Here is a 16823-nt window from a genome sequence, read left to right as displayed (position 1 = left end):
CTCACTATGCTGGATCAGCACATGACCCACTGTAATAGTGTATCTTCCAATTCATGGAGCAGAAAATCCCTTAATTACTCCTCCAACTATCATCCATTTTGCTAAGGATTGCCTATATGCACTTTGTCTACTTCCTTACATCCAATTCTTTTCTCAGTTCACTCTAATCATTTTTTGTCTATACCATTTTACCGAAGTCTCTATTGTCAAGATCATTAATGGCTGCCATTATGCCAAATCCATAGCAAGCCTCAGTCATCATCTTTTTTCTTTTTCATTAATAAAATATGGAACGCTTCACAAATTTGCGTGTCATCCTTACACAGGGGCCATGCTAATCTCTGTATTGTTCCAATTTTAGTATATGTGCTGCCAAAGGGAGCACCTCAGTCATCATCTTAAATGACCTCTCAGAAGCATTTATCTGGGTTGCTCATTCTCTCCTTAAAATGTTTCCTTTAGCCCTAGCCAGTTTGGCTCAGTGGATAGAGCGCTGGCCTGCGAACTGAAAGGTCCCAGGTTCAATTCTGGTCAAGGGCACATGTCTGGGCTGTGGCCTCAATCCGGGGGACTTGCAGGAGGCAGCCAGTCCATGATTCCCTCTCATCATTGATGTTTCTCTCTCTCTCTCCCTCTCCCTTCTTCTCTTAAATCAATAAAAATATATTTGTAAAAAAATGCTTCCTTTAGCCCTGGCCGGTTTGGCTCAGTGGATAGAGCGTCGGTCTGCGGACTTAAGGGTCCCAGGTTCGATTCCAGTCAAGGGCATATGCCCAGGTTGCAAGCTCAATCCCCAGTAAGGAGCGTGCAGGAGGCAGTCAGTCAATGATTCCCTCTCATCATTGATGTTTCTATCTGTCTCTCTCCCTCTCCCTTCCTCTCTGAAATCATTAAAAAATATTTTTTTAAAAAATGCTTTCTTTACCTGGCTTCTGGATTTGACACTCTCCTGAATTTTCTTTCATTTTATTGGTTGCTCCTTCTGTGAATCCTCTGAATTCTAAACGTTGCAGGGTGCTCCAGAACAGAATCCTTGGTCCTCATTTCTCTAATGTCTCACTTATTCCCTAGGTAAGTTCTTCCAGTTTCAGGACCTTAAACATTTATACAGCCCCGACCTCACCACTGTGCTCCAGACTCATACTAGTGTACCTAACAGCCTACTTGGCTCTCTTTTATGTCTTATAGGCATTTAAAAAAATATTTTTTTATTGATTTCAGAGGAGAGGTAGAGAAAGACAGAGAGAGAGAAATATCAATTATGAGAATCATTGATTGGCTGCCTCCTGCAGACCCTACACTGGGTATCCAGCCCACAATCCTGGCATGTGCCCTGACCAGGAATTGAACCTGACCTCCTGGATCACAGGTGTAGGCTCAACCACTGAGCCATGCCAGCCGGCTTATGTCTTCTCTTTTGATTGTAATGTATAAAACAAGGTGCAAAACTGCTATTCTCTTGAGTTTTATCTCAATGTTATGCTTCCCACAGGTTGGCTCATATAACTCACAAAAAATCTTTACAGGTTTGAAAGTTTCTTACATTGACACATACAAATGCAAGACACCTCTCAGCCTAAAAAGCAGGCTCTATTTCAAATTTCAAATCTGTAACTTAACAGCGGTGTGACTTTGGGCAAGCTATTTTACCTTCTTGAATCTGTCCCATCTGTAAAATAGACAGCGAATACTTCTCACAGGCTTCAAGTATTCTGGTAATATCTGTTATCCTCACCTGGATGGTAATTACATTCCCCAAAAAATCAGAGCTGCGAATTTAAGATTTGTACATTTTTTGTACGTATGCTATAATACATACTTCAATAAAGACTTACAAGAAGTAAAATAAAGAACATTCCCCATCCAGGGTTGTTATAAAGATTGGATAAAATCACGCTTATAAAGTCTAGCACAGTGCCTGGCACCTAAATGCGTGGCTAGGATCCACAGTCCAGCAGAACCACGGACTCTCTAGCTCCCAATTCTCCGTTTGCCGGACTAAATACCGGGCTCAGCTTAAGAATATTTTGGGAACCCGGCCAACCTGACTGTAGGGGAGAACGGAGCGAGAGTCAGATTAATGAATCAGGAAGGTAACCTGACACCAGAAGGAAGCGGCACTCGGGACCCTCCTTCCTCGGGCAGGAGTCCGAGCAGCGCAGAGCGGCGTAGAGCGGCGTCGCCGCGGCGCGCGGTGCACTGTGGGCCAGCAGAGGCGCCGCCTGGTCCCGCCCAGACCTCCCACGTGACCACAGCGCAGGTTTCCCCCTGCCGGCGCCTTCTCCAAACCCGCGTGGCCAATTGTATCTGAGCTTCGGCCAATCCGACCCTCCGCACCCCGAGGAGGCGATGGTGCGGGCTCCCAGCTCTCCGCCCCCAAGTCCCTCCTGGGGGGCTGGGGCGGGGTCCACCACTCTTAGGCCGAATGCGCCCCTCCTCTGGGAGGAGTTCGGTCAGACTGGGACCGGGTCCCTGCCTTCTCCATCAGGCGGACTTCCCTTGCAGCCCTCCAGTCCCGGAAGCCGAGGCTCATTGGATCCCTAGCTGGGCCCAGGACGGAGCCGAGGTTATACCACCTTCTTCCCGCTCAGCGCTCGTGCGAGGGTGAGCTGAGGCCCCATCTTCCTTACGGAGGAGTTGGCCTTGACCCTTCACTGCAGAGGTGTCCGCCGCCGGACAGAGTGGAGAGCGCAGGTTCTGGGGGCGGCCAGCCTTGGTTTCAGATCTGAACTCTTCCTCTTACTCGCTGTGCGGTCTTGAATACGTTCTGTTTCTCTGGACCTCATTTTCCTCCGTGGTAAAACGAGTTCCTACATCAGAACTGTAGGGAGAATTAAATGAGATAAAGCTTTTAAAGAGTTCGGGGCATATTAGGTGCTCAGTAAGTTTTGGTTGCCATCTTCCATTTTGTTTGCTTACTAACACGATTTTTTCCAGGAGATCTGGCCTTTCAATGAAATTGTAGACATGCTTCTCAAAAGTAGCAGAGGAGGGGTTACAGTTTGCTTGCTTAGGCACCTGCCTTGGGTTTGGGGAAGCCAGGGCGGGCTTTTTGGTTGCCTCGGAGCTCTGCTGCAGTGAGACTCCCATCTGAACCTTCACCGGATGGGGCTGTGATGAACTCTTCCCTTCAGTTTGACCGTACGCAGGGCTGCAGGACCTGCAGGACCTACCTTAGCAGAGGCTTTATGGTTCTGATCAGGCCTCTTATTTTCCCCAAGGTCTCAGTTGTTTTTGTTTTGTATAGGAGTAATCTTGATAGCATTCTCTCTGGAGCCCTTGGGATTTTATTGGGGGGTGGGGGACAGAGAGAGTAAAGTTCTTTGATATTTTCCAGAGATGAGTCTTTCCAGGTTACCCAAGAAGGGCAAGGAAGAAGGCAGTGACTTTCTCAAATACCCAGCTGTCAAGATCTCTCCCCTTTGCCTCTGTGTGTATGTGTTTAGTGTGTGTGTGTGTGTGTGTGTGTGTGTGTGTGTGTGTGGCGGGCAGTCTAGGAGTGAGGGGTTCAGACAGATGACAGGCGCTGACCTCAAGGAGTACCCAGGTTTGTGGGGAGAAACTTACATAAACAGACAGCTGTGTGCACTAGCTGTCAGTACATGGAAGGAGCCAGAAGTTTAGTGCTAGCTGAAGGATGAGCAGCAATTAGCCAGGTAAGATTGGGACTTGGGGAAGGAAAGTATGCAGAGACCTGGAGTCAAGTAAGCGGTGGCTCACTCTGCAAACTCAGAAACATGGGGTCCGAAATGAGGAGGAAAAATGAGGACTGTGGGAGCCAGGTTAAGAAGGGTATACGGTACTAAGGAGCCTGGACTTTGTCCTGGGTAGGAGAGAGCTGCTGGAAGAGTTTGAACCTGGGAGTCACATGGTCAGATGAAGTGAATGGATTGTGGGGAGAGGGGCCACACTGGAAGCAGCGAGATCCCTGGTGTGGTCAGAACTAGAGCAGTGGCAGCAGAGGTAACTATGGATAGACTGGCGAAAGATTTAGGAAATGTATTGTTTAAAGTGTTTTTTTTTTCACATCAAGAAGTATGTGAAGTATTATTGTAGTTTAAGGTTTTACATTATAGTTTAGAGCAAATAATATCTTTCTTTATATATACAAGTACTAACAGGTTTTTTTTAACCCGGCCACATAGACCAAATCTTGGTCACCGTTACATATATATGCTGGCTTATTAGAAGTACAGGAGAAGATATGCTCTCTTCCCTGTCGCCTATCAAAATCATAATCTGATAATACTCAAAAATACTTCAAATGAACTGAAATACTTTATTTAGGTGGCTTTTTAAAGACCCAGTGAATTAAATGAGATAAAGCTTTTAAAGAGTTTGGCACACATATTAAATGCTCAATAAGTTTTAGTTGCCATCTTCTATTATGTTTGCTCACTAACACAATTTTTTTCCAGGAGATCTGGCCTTCCTATGAAATTGTAGACATGCTTCTCAAAAGTAGCATGTTGCCAGGTTTGTTTTCTCACTAAGGGCCTGAGTCCCTGTTGAGAAAAAAATGTACAGAAAGATCATGGGGAAGGCACTGTGTAAAGTGCTTTAGATATAGTATCTCTTCACAAGATGGGGCTGAGATTCAAACCCAGGTCTGTGGAACCCCAGCCCTTGAATTGTTTCCTCTGTGCTCTGCTGCTGGATTTGACAAGTACAGTTTGGACATGCTGAGTCTCAGATACCGGTAGGACACACTTGTGGAGATGAACAGAGGGAGTTGAATATACAGAACTGGGGTGGGAAGAATGAGTACTTAAGTTGATAGCTGAAGACATGAGCTCTACTAGGGAGTGAGAAGGGGATTGGGGACAGAATCTCGAGGGACACCAACATTTATGGGAGGCTGAGGAGAGGCCCATAAATGGAACACTCATCCAAATACTGCTTCCTCTTTTTCCTGTGTTTTCTAGTTCCCCACATCCAGCCAGCAACTGTAGAGCCCTCCTTTGAGAAGGGAAGACTGAACCCCAGTGTGAAAGAACGTAAGTTCGAATAAAACCTGACTCCCGATGCTACCCTCTTCCACATCTCCTCATACATACACAGCTTCTCTCTCTTGAACATTTGGAACCTTTCCCAATATAACATGAGGGTTTCTGAGTGCTGCCGAGGTCCAGTGAGGCAGTTCCTGACAGGCTCAGAGCCTGTTAATGCAGGGCTAGGCTGGAAAGCTGTTGCCTCAGGCAGAAGATGAGGAAGTCTAGAACTAGAAGAGGATGACTTCCTGTCCTAGAGAAAAACATCTGTCTTCTGCTGGGGCCCCTCTATTTATTTCTTTGTAGTTCTTGTTCTTTGCAGATCTTTGTTAGGTCTTCCTACCTCCATGATCTACCCCCACTACACTCGCAAGCCTCAGAGCTTTTGGTTTTCAGTTTCACCGACAATAAGAAGCAAGCATCAAATTTCTTCTTCCTTTTACCCTTAAGCATGGTTTTTGTTCAAGCTCTCAGCCCAGTTGTAATTTCAGAGCCCTCCCCTGTGTGCTGGGAAATCTTAGAGAGGCCAACAGGTCACTTGTTTGGGGATCAAGCCCAGCAAATCAGCCACAGACTCTGATGTTAAATGGAAGGCTAGTTCCTCCTGTGAACTCCAGGCGTACTTGCCTGATCCCTGGGAAGTTTGGTAACAGAGAATTGCTCTCAGCAATCTTTGGTTTGCTTCCCAGATTGACCATTCTTGTTTTAGCAGAAAGAAGTGATCTCCATAACTGGTTGTGCTAGACCAGTGATGGCGAACCTATGACACACGTGTCAGAGGTGACACGCGAACTCATTTTTTTGGTTGATTTTTCTTTTGTTAAATGGCATTTAAATATATAAAATAAGTATCAAAAATATAAATCTTTGTTTTACTATGGTTGCAAATATCAAAAAATTTCTATATGTGACACGGCACCAGAGTTAAGTTAGGGTTTTTCAAAATGCTGACACGCTGAGCTCAAAAGGTTCGCCATCACTGCTAGACCATCACTTCTCAACCTGTGGGTCGCGACCCCTTTGGCGGTTGAACGACCCTTTCACAGGGGTCGTCTAAGACCATCCTGCATATCATATATTTACATTACGATTCATAACAGTAGCAACATTACAGTTATGAAATTGCAACGAAAATAATTTTATGGTTGGGTCACAACATGAGGAACTGTATTTAAAGGGCCAGAAGGTTGGGAACCACTGCGCTAGACGGACTGTAAAATTCTTCCTGAGTCAGAAGTATTAGGAAAGACAATTTAGGTATGTAGGTTGTACACACAACATCCCTTATTACCTGCTTTACCATAATCTCTTTTAAAAAAATGTTTTTATTGCCCTTGCTGGTTTGGCTCAGTGGATAGAGCATCAGCCTGTGGGCTGAAGGGTCCCAAGTTTGATTCCAGTCAAGGGCACATGCCCGGGTTGCGGGCTCAATCCCCAGTAGGGGATGTGCAGGAGGCAGGCAATCAGTGATTCTCTCTCATCATTGATGTTTCTATCTCTCTCTCCTTCTCCCTTCCTCTCTGAAATCAATAAAAATAAAATTTAAAAAAAAGAAAGAAAGCAAAAAAATAAATATAGGCACTTCTCTCTGAGTGTAAACTTTTTTCTTTGTATAAGCTTATATCAGTTAACTTTTAAGATTCTCGTTTACAATATTTTAAATTGAAATGTGTCAATTTAAGTGGTCATTTTAAACTATATTTTTATTGATTTCAGAGAGGAAGGGAGAGGGAGAGAGAGAGAGAAACATCAATGATGAGAGAGAATCATTTTTTTAAAATTTTGTTTTATTTCTTAAAGTATTACAAAGAGTATTACATATGTCTCCTTTTTTCCCCCCCTTGACATTCCCCTGGCCTCCCCTACCCCCCAGTGTCTTGTGTCCATTGGTTATTCTTATATGCATGCATACAAGTCCTTCTGTTGATGAGAGAGAAGCATTGATTGTCTGCTTCCTGCTCACCCTATACTGGGGATTGAACCCACAACTCAGGCATGTGCCCCTTGACTGGAATCGAACCTGGGACCCTTCAGTCCGCAGGCCGACGCTCTTCCCACTGAGCCAAACTAGCTATGGCAGAAGTGCCTATATTTTTAAAAAATATTTTTATTGATTTTTGAGAGAGGAAGGGAGAGGGAAAGAGAGATAGGAACATAATGATGAGAGAGGATCATTGATCTGCTGCCTCCTGCACACCCCCTACTGGGGATTGAGCGTGCAACCTGAGCATGTGCCCTGACCAAGAATTGAACTAGTGACCTTTTGGTTCATGGGTCGACACTCAACCTCCAAGCCACACCAGCTGGGCAACAATAATATTCTTGATGTCCTTTCAGAACTTGGAAACAAAGGTTATATTTAAAGGTATTGCTGACAATGAAATCAATCCTGAGAGAGTGATACTTATAGTACTGATGAGATCAAATGAAAAGCTTTCTACCTTATTTACTTTGGGGGTAAGCATTCTTTCTCCTTCCCCTTTCACTTGAATGACTCCTGTTCATTAGGACTTGACTCAGCACCTCCAAGAAGCCATCCTAGCCAGCGTACTCTTTTCTTATAGCACTTGTGCAGATTTTGGTCATATTTTTTATATATTGCACCCATATCATCTGCCCTCCCCACTCCTCCACCAGACCATAAGCTCTAAGAGGGCAGGGACTCTTTGAATATCTGAGTCTAGCACAAGGCCTAGAATATTCATCATTTGCTGACTGAATGAGTATTCATTCTAGAGCCATTTGGAAACTTCTGATTTTCATAGCTCTTCAAAGGGGTTGCTCCAATCACCCACCTGCTTTTGTTCCGTTGCAAATTTTCTTGCATCTGAAATTTTTTGCTGTCTGCTGCACTGAAATCCTGTGTCTAATTCACCTTCCTGGAAAGACTCTTCCCCTTGACTCCAGGGAAAATTCAACTCATTCTTAAAAGCCCATGTCAGTATTCCCTGGTTCTTGCCCTGCAGAAGTCACTTGCTTTCTGTAGCACATTGTATGTACATTGTCTACTGTCAGCACATATATTTTTATAAAATATATTTTATTGATTTTTTACAGAGAGGAAGGGAGAGGGATAGAGAGTTAGAAACATCGATGAGAGAGAAACATCGATCAACTGCCTCCTGCACACCCCCTACTGGGGATGTGCCCGCAACCAAGGTACGTGCCCTTGACCGGAATCGAACCTGGGACCCTTGAGTCCGCAAGCTGACGCTATATCCACTGAGCCAAACCGGTTAGGGCAGCACATATATTTTATAGGTCTGTGTTTACCTGCCTTTCCCCATCAGTTCTTGGATCCTTGGCTCTGCCACTTAGCTATTGATTTGGGGCAAATAACTTGATCTCTCTATGCCTGTTTTTTCATCTATAAGATATTATACTTCCCTTGTAAGAGCCCACTCAGGCCTAGCAGCATGGCGTATCAGACCTCTGTGAGAGGAACTCAGAGAGTCTCTGTCGTTCTGACAAACTCCTGGGAATGTTCATTTCATCCTCAGTGAAGTAACCCTTTCCTGAGCCTGTTCTGTCACCCCATCTCATATTGACTCATAATGGCTTGCCTGTCTTACACTGGCTTGAGACCTTATGTAGTCAAGGGGCACTTCTGGAGAGCCACCCTGCCTTTGTTTTTAGGTATTGGAGCTCTTTAACACAGACCTTTAGCCTGGTGAAAGGAAGGGCAGCCAGGCTGGTGGTCTGGTTAATGTTTGTCCAGGAGCTACTGGCTTTGGTTGCTTCTGGGCATATACACACAATCACAAGTTTGTTCTCATCACCTCTGTGCCTCCTTTGTCACCCATGATTTACAGGAGTCTTGAAGCCCAAGCAGCACTGATCCCCACATCATTCTCTTCCCATTTCTGTTTCAGGAGGCAATGGCGGCTTCCTGTGTCCTCCTGCACACTGGGCAGAAGATGCCCCTTATTGGACTGGGCACCTGGAAGAGCAATCCTGGCCAGGTGAGGGATGGGGGAAGAGGAGGAGGGCTTCCTGCACCGCTGCTAGGGAAAAGGCAGTATTTGGGAGAGAGTCCCTGCATTTTCCCTAGCAGCCCCATGCCTATACTCCACTTAAAGTGGAATGAGCCTGGAGGGCAGTGGGAAAAACAAGGGAAGAAGGGCCTGGTAACATGTCCTTAGCCAACCTAGCTAACTCAGAGGAGGGGCTGAGAGGGTCAGCAGGGCAAAGGTCATAGGAAAGAACCCTTTCCCTAACTGGATCGACACTGAGTCCTTTGGCAGATGTGGGAACCCTCTGTATCTGGCCCGTTGCTGACCCCTAATATGGCATCACCTTGTGCTGTGATCTGATCATCACTGGGCTCCTTGAGGGCTGGGCCTCTCTCATTCCAGAGGTAGTCACACAGAAGGTATCAGTCAGGGTTTGAAGAATAACTAGGTCAAGACCAAGGGTTAACAAACTTTTTTTGTTAATCCTCACCCGAGGGGAAAGAGAGAGAGAGAGAGAGAGAGAGAGAGAGAGAATTTTTTAAAAAAAATATATATTTATATTGATTTCAGAGAGGGAGAGAGAGATAGAAACATCAATTATGAGAGAGAATCTCTAATCGGCTGCCTCCTGCACACCCCACAATGGGGATTGAGCCCGCAACCCAGGCATGTGCTCTTGGCCAGAATCGAACCTGGGACCTTTTAGTCTGCAGGCTGATGCTCTATCCACTGAAACAAACTGGCTAGGGCCCGAGGATATTTTTCCATTGATTTTCAGAGAGAGGGTGGAAGGGAGGGAAAGAGATAAAGAAAAACATCAATGTGAGAGAGACACATCGATTGGTTTCCTCCTGCACGCAACCCAACCAAGGCTGGGGAGCCAAACCTGCTAGGGTGCAAACTTTTTCTTTAAAAAAAAAAAAAAAAAAAAAAAAAAATATATATATATATATATATATATATATATATATATTTTTTTTTTTTTTTTTTTTTTTTTTTTTTGGGTGATTTCAGAGAGGTAGGGAGAGGGAGAGAGAGATAGAACATCATTGATGAGAGGGAATCATTGATTGGCTGCCTCCTGCACACCCCACACTGGGAACTGAGCCTGCAACCTGGGCATGTGCCCTGACCAGGAATTGAACCGTCACCTCCTGGTTCATAGGTTGATGCTCAAACACTGAGCCATGCTGGCCAGGGCAAACTTTTTCTTGATGAACCAGATGGTTAACAATTTAGATTTTGCCGAGACCGGTTTGGCTCGGTGGATAGAGCGTCGGCCTGCGGACTGAAGGGTCCCAGGTTCGATTCCGGTCAAGGGCATGTGCCTGGGTTGCGGGCACATCCCCAGTGGGAGATGTGCAGGAGGCAGCTGATCGATGTTTCTCTCTCATCGATGTTTCTGACTCTCTATCTCTCTCCCTTCCTCTCTGTAAAAAAATCAATAAAATATATTTAAAAAAAAAAAAAAAATTTAGATTTTGCTGGACAGATTGCAAAATGGAGGTGATTATGTACTTATGTAACCATTTAAAAATATAAAAATTGTTCATAGCTCAGGGCTGACAAAAAAACAAAAGGCCGCTATGAGCTGGAGTTTAATGACCCCCGATGTAAACCCTTCCTGCCACGGGGGGCTTGGGAATGAAGACCCACTTTCCTAGGATCGACAGCTAGAAATTCAGCATCCACCTCGTGTTGGGCATCTCCCCAGCACTCTGCCATTGTTCCTTGGTCATCTGAGTCAGAGTTTGGAGAAGTTTGGGGATTAAGTTTGGGAGGGGCTCGGGCAGCGAGAACAGCCTCTTCTTCTGAGATTTTGGCTAGTGTTTGTGGTGCGGTAGGGTGACTCTGCCTTCTTCCCCCTTTGATTTCCTTCCTACAGTTGCCTAGGACTGTGGAGCTGGGGTCTTTGTGCTCCAGGCAGGCACTGACATGGCAGGACAAGTCCAGCAGCTAGATGAAGGCAAGGGGTGGAGGTCAGAGCCAGGGCCAACAAGGAGGCGGGCAGAATGAAGCAGCAGGGGTAGGGCCTGGGGTTGGGGAATATGTCTGGATAGTAAGAGCTGCACCTAGATGGGGATCTTGAATGCCAAGGACCTGGCATCTGGTTCTGCTTCTGATGCCATGTTTCTAGTCAAGTTTTTAGCAAATTAACTGGACCTGGCCTCCTACTTGATACCACCTTTTTTCTCTTCTGGCAGGAGACTCTGGGCCAAGCTTCCATCTCACATCTCTATTTCCTTAATTTTCTCCCCCCTCACCTCTTTTGCTTGCCTCATTCCCCAGAGTGTGCTTGGTTATATGGCTCCCTGAGCATCTCTCTCAGAATGGCCTTGGCCTAGGAATATTCCCTAACCAGATCCTCAGGGTAGGGGACCTGTCTCCATGATCTATACTTCTGCCCTCTGTCAATGTATTCGTCTTCTGAGCAGGTAGCTAGGAACACGTTAGTTTTGTGCTGGGCACTGCTGAGATGGTTGGGTAGGAAGGAGCTTTGGAGGTTAGTGGGATGGGGACAAAGGGTTTGAGGGTCTGGTCCCTTTCCCTAGACTAGAACCATCTTCCATCGTCTCTCCCCCACTGCATGGATGACTGCAGTGGTATGTTCCTGCCCCCTCCCGCCACCAGTGACCTTCCAAAGGGCAGTTTCTGGCCCAGACTAACAGCTGAATCCCTCTGCTTCTCTCACCTGGCAGGTAAAAGCAGCTGTTAAGTATGCCCTGAGCGTAGGCTACCGCCACATTGATTGTGCTGCTATCTACGGCAATGAGGCTGAGATTGGGGAGGCCTTGAAGGAGACTGTGGGGCCCGGCAAGGTGAGGACTAGGGCTACAGAGGGATGGGATGAGAGATCTAAGAGGCGGGGGATGGGGGGTGGACTGGGGCCTGGCTGGAGGGGTCTGGCATCAGCTCCCTTCTAATTCCTCTCCCAGAGGTGAGGGTGGGTAAGACTGGGTGCCCATTGGCTCTTCTCATGATGGGCCCTGCTTCCTGCCCCAGGCGATGTCTCGGGAGGAGCTGTTTGTGACTTCCAAGCTGTGGAACACTAAGCACCACCCCAAGGATGTGGAGCCTGCCCTCCGGAAGACACTGGCTGACCTCCAGCTGGAGTATTTGGACCTGTACCTGATACACTGGCCTTATGCCTTTGAGTGAGCTTTGCCAGTGTCTTTATCCAGGGAATTAGGGGTTGGGGGAGTCAGTCGTGTTAGTAACTTATCGGAAGTCACAGTAGCGGAGCAGGATAGGAACACTGTCTGTGTGGCAAGCTGAGGAACTTGGCATGGGAACTCAGCCCTTTCTGCTTCGGCAGCCGGAATTTAGCTACAGAAAAAGGAGTGCAGCCTCACATGGCTTCTATCTTAGGGTATGCATGAGGGGTTCTGCTCCCTGTATTCATTCAGAAAAGGTACTAGCTCCTGCTGAACTAGGCCCAGGTTGAAGTAAATAGTAAGTTCTCGCCGAGGGTATGAGAGGGACTACCATCTGCTCTGTGCCCTGTGCCAGAAGAAGGCTGCAAGAGCATGCAACTCTTCGAGGAGGAAGGCAATAAGGAAGCCTTCCTAGAGAAGAGGAGATATAATCTGCCCCTGGGAAGAAGAAGAGGGGAAATGGCCATTCCATATAGGGTAAACACCTGGGTCACGATCTGGAAGGGTGTAAAACCATGCTTTCCCCTTTCTGGGCTTGGAGTATGGGACATAGAGTGGCTGGATGGGCAGGTAAGGCAGAAGCCTGGCATTTGTGCCCACTCTTGAGAGGCTGTCTTTCACTCAGGCGGGGAGATGACCCTTTCCCTAAGAATGCTGATGGGACTATCCGCTATGACTTCATTGACTACAAGGAGACCTGGAAGGCTCTGGAGGCACTGGTGGCTAAGGGGCTGGTGCGGGCGCTGGGCCTGTCCAACTTCAGCAGTCGGCAGATTGATGATCTTCTCAGTGTGGCCTCTGTGCGCCCAGCTGTCCTGCAGGTGAGCACAGCATAGCAGGTCGGTTTTTTGGGGATGAGGTGTATGTGCAAGAGCATGAGTGAGCAGATAATGGGTCTACTTCATGGAGATGGCTAGCAAGTTGTCAGAAATGTTGGTGTAGGACTCCTCTACATAAAGAAGGACATTGACATGTGGGACAAGAATGAAATGGACAGTGGAAAACAGTGATAAAAGAGGACTGAAGGGAAGTAGGGGGGTCAGCAGTGCAGGTTGGTCCGGATGGCACAGCCAGGCAAGCTGGATGTCGCCACCCCATGGTGATGGGTTATTTCTTGGCTCAGGTGGAATGCCACCCATACCTGGCTCAGCACGAGCTGGTTGCTCACTGCCAAGCACGCGGCCTGGAGGTGACTGCTTACAGCCCTCTGGGCTCCTCTGATCGTGCTTGGCGTGATCCTAACGAGCCTGTCCTGCTTGAGGAGCCAGTGGTCCTGGCACTGGCTGAAAAGTATGGCCGGTCTCCAGCCCAGATCTTGCTCAGGTGAGGGCGATCTTGGGGAAAGAAGGTCAGGTCAGAGAAAGGGCTCCTGGGTTGGGAGGTAAGGGTTTCAGCGGTTCTCAACCTGTGGGTCACGACCCCTTTGGCGGTCGAACGACCCTTTCACAGGGGTCTCCTAAGACCATCCTGCATATCAGATATTTACATTACAATTCATAACAGTAGCAACATTACAGTTATGAAGTAGCAACAAAAATAATTTAATGGTTGGGTCACAACATGAGGAACTGTATTTAAAGGGCCAGAAGGTTGAGAACCACTGGTTTTAGGGGTTCCTTATCCAAGTGCCTAGATGAGGCTGAGACTCTTGCCATGTGATCTGGGAGAGGCCACTCTGAATCATGTTCCCCATTCCAGCCGGGCTCAGGAGCTTAAAGAAAAGGCTGCATGGAAGACAAAACAATGCTTATGAGTACTGACTCCTCTTCCTCATCTACCTTAATCCCCCATCGCAGGTGGCAGGTCCAACGAAAAGTGATCTCCATCCCTAAGAGTATCACGCCTTCCCGTATCCTTGAGAACATCCAGGTACTTGGGGATGGGTCCTGTCTTTAGGCCATTGGGACACAGTCTGGCCCCAACTCTGCCAGGCTAAGAAGGCAGTGTTCTGGAACCCCGACTTTCACTCACAAAGCTGGCTTTCCTGACCTCTACTACCCATCCCCAGGTTTTTGACTTCAGCTTTACTCCAGAAGAGATGAAGCAGCTAGATTCCCTGAATAAAAATTGGCGATACATCGTGCCCATGCTTACAGTGAGTATGTTTCACACCCCCAGAGCCGGTGAATGTTAGATTTGGAGCAGGATTCTGACCCAAGCCTGGCCTCAACATTGCTGATCAGAGAGAGGCAGAATGGTTGTTGGTAGGATTACTGCCCTGGACACAATGGGCTCTTTTTGTTCAGTTTGGGGGGAAATAGTGGCTCGGGGATAAGAAATATAACGAGTCCCAGTCTTGCTTTTCTATATCTTGTAAGCTAGACGTTATTTAACTTCTCCAAGCCTAAGCTTCCTATTTTCAAAATGATTCTAGTTCCTGACACATAGAAAAATCTTAGTAAATGATATAAATGAGGGGAGCCTACAAGGCATGCTCGGCCTTCTTAGAGGGCTTGAAGTTGGGTTGAAGCCTATTGCACATAAGGAAATAAATAGTTCCTTCCCAGCTGAGACTGCAAACTTTATGTACCAGATTATGGGTTTAGTGGGAATGCTGTTGATACTGTGGCATTCTATGAGGCTGGGGCCCTGTTATTGCCATTTGGCATCATGCTGTACACAAGTGAGGGTCAGGAAGTTTTGGGAAAAGATGCCCTGCATCTTTGAAATATTATCTCCTAATAGGGTCATATGTCTGTCTCTTTTTCCAGGTGGATGGGAAGAGGGTCCCAAGAGATGCAGGACACCCTCTGTACCCCTTTAATGACCCGTACTGAAACCACAGCTTCCTTTCCATCTCCAGCTGTGAGGTACTGCCACCCCCAGAAAGATTTAATAAAGCCATTAAACATCTACACTGCTTATTGTGTGATTTGGCTGGTAGGACCTGGGATGGAACCGCTTCCCTTGGGGATATTGAGTACTACCTGCCAGGAGCCTAATCTCCCTTATCATTCTTCATTCTGGAGGAATCAAGATGGAGCTGAATTCAATTTGTGCTTTTCTGAATTAGGTACATTAGTGAACTGGTCCGCCATCTACAGGCAGCTCTGAGCACTGCATGCAACCACCCAGTGGCCCCCAGCTTTCTTTTTTTTTTTTTTTTTTTTTTTTTTTTTTTTTTTTTTAAATATATTTTATTGATTTTTCACAGAGTGGAGGGGAGAGAGATAGAGAGTTAGAAACATCCAGGAGCCTAATCTCCCTTATCATTCTTCATTCTGGAGGAATCAAGATGGAGCTGAATTCAATTTGTGCTTTTCTGAATTAGGTACATTAGTGAACTGGTCCGCCATCTACAGGCAGCTCTGAGCACTGCATGCAACCACCCAGTGGCCCCCAGCTTTCTTACTGAGAATCCATAAAATTGGTCACCTTGGTATTGGTAACAAGGCAGTGAGAGTTCTGTGCATTGTTGACCCTAAGTCTTGAGTTCCCACCCCATTCCCTACCCTGGTCAGTGCCCAGGCCTAGGAATATGAAGAGCCAACTTAATAGCTTGCAAAATTATAGAAAGGGCACACGGGCTTTTTCTGTCACACAGGACAATCTGTGTGCATAGCCTACCGAAGGGGGCAGAGTCAGCCCCAAAGCTTGTCACTCTGCACCTAAAGTCCTATTTTTCATACTTAATAGTCCCATTAAAGGGCACTGGGATTTTTAGGAGGGTTTTATGAAAATCCCTGTAGCCCTAGCTGGTTTGGCTCAGTGCATAGAGCCTTGGCCTGTGGACTGAAGGGTCCCGGGTTTGATTCCGGGCAAGGGCATGTATCTTAGTTGCAGACTTAATCCCCAGTTGGGGGCATGCAAGAGGCAGCTGATTGATGTTTTTCTCTTGTCGATGTTTTGTTTTTGTTTTTTTAATATATTTTATTGATTTTTCACAGAGAGGAATGGAGAGGGATAGAGAGTTAGAAACATCGATCAGCTGCTTCCTGCACACTCCCTACTGGGTATGTGCCCACAACCAAGGTACATGCCCTTGACTGGAATCGAACCTGGGACCCTTGAGTCCGCAGGCCAATGCTCTATCCACTGAGCCAAACCGGCCAGGGCTCTTGTCAATGTTTTTATCTCTATCCCTATCTCCCTTCCTCTCTCTAAAATAAATAAAAATATATTTAAAGCCCTACCCGGTTTTGCTCAGTGGCCTGCGGACTGAAGGATCCCAGGTTCCATTCTGGTCAAGGGCACATGCCTGGTTTGTGTGCTTGATCCCCAGTAGGGGGTGTGCAGGAGGCAGCCAATCAATCTCTCATCATTGATGTTTCTATCTCTCCCTCTCCCTTTCTCTCTGAAATCAATAAAAATATATTTAATTCACCATAGCTAAGATTTGGAAACAGCCTAAGTGCCCATCAGCAGATGAGTGGATTAGAAAACTGTGGTACATCTACACAATGGAATACTATGCTGTGGTAAAAAAGAAGGAACTCTTGCCTTTTGCAACAGCATGGATGGAACTGGAGAGCATTATGCTAAGTGAAATAAGCCAGTCAGAGAAAGATAAATACCACATGATCTCACTCATTTGTGGATTATAGAGAACAACATAGACTGATAAACAGGGACAGATCCAAAGACAGAGAAACAGCGATCAGACTATCACTCCCCAGAGGGAAAGTAGGGGAGGGAGGGGGTAAGGGGAAGAGATCAACCAAAGGACTTGTATGCATGCATATAAGCCAAACCAATGGACATGGACAACAGGGGGATGAGAACAT

The 16823-nt window shown here is 46.6% G+C and overlaps 1 protein-coding gene and 1 non-coding gene across 7 annotated transcripts; one reads left to right on the top strand and one right to left on the bottom strand.

The window, feature by feature from the left end:
• Positions 1-281: 281 nt before the first annotated feature.
• LOC111827804 lies at positions 282-385 on the bottom strand. Its single transcript, XR_002831529.1, has one exon. It is a non-coding gene; the product is annotated as a U6 spliceosomal RNA (small nuclear RNA).
• A 2049-nt stretch (positions 386-2434) lies between these two features.
• On the top strand, positions 2435-14954 carry AKR1A1 (aldo-keto reductase family 1 member A1). Of its 6 annotated transcripts, none has more exons than XM_006098167.3 (10): positions 2435-2604; positions 4926-4997; positions 8864-8953; positions 11644-11763; positions 11948-12099; positions 12725-12920; positions 13223-13422; positions 13896-13968; positions 14108-14194; positions 14811-14954. In XM_006098167.3, the coding sequence occupies exons 3-10, from the start codon at positions 8870-8872 to the stop codon at positions 14874-14876; spliced, it is 978 nt and encodes a 325-aa protein (XP_006098229.1). In that variant the 5' UTR covers positions 2435-2604; positions 4926-4997; positions 8864-8869; the 3' UTR covers positions 14877-14954. The 6 variants fall into 6 exon arrangements, with proteins under 6 accessions (XP_006098229.1, XP_006098230.1, XP_023617669.1 ...); XM_006098168.3 differs by having other exon boundaries at positions 2435-2694; XM_006098169.3 differs by lacking the exon at positions 2435-2604 and adding an exon at positions 2616-2797.
• The last annotated feature ends 1869 nt before the right edge of the window (positions 14955-16823 follow it).

The sequence above is a fragment of the Myotis lucifugus genome, unplaced genomic scaffold (assembly GCF_000147115.1).
Source record: "Myotis lucifugus unplaced genomic scaffold, Myoluc2.0 scaffold_222, whole genome shotgun sequence".
NCBI lineage: Eukaryota > Metazoa > Chordata > Mammalia > Chiroptera > Vespertilionidae > Myotis > Myotis lucifugus.
The sequence above is the reverse complement of the archived record's forward strand: the minus strand, read 5'-3'. Positions and strand labels throughout refer to the sequence as shown.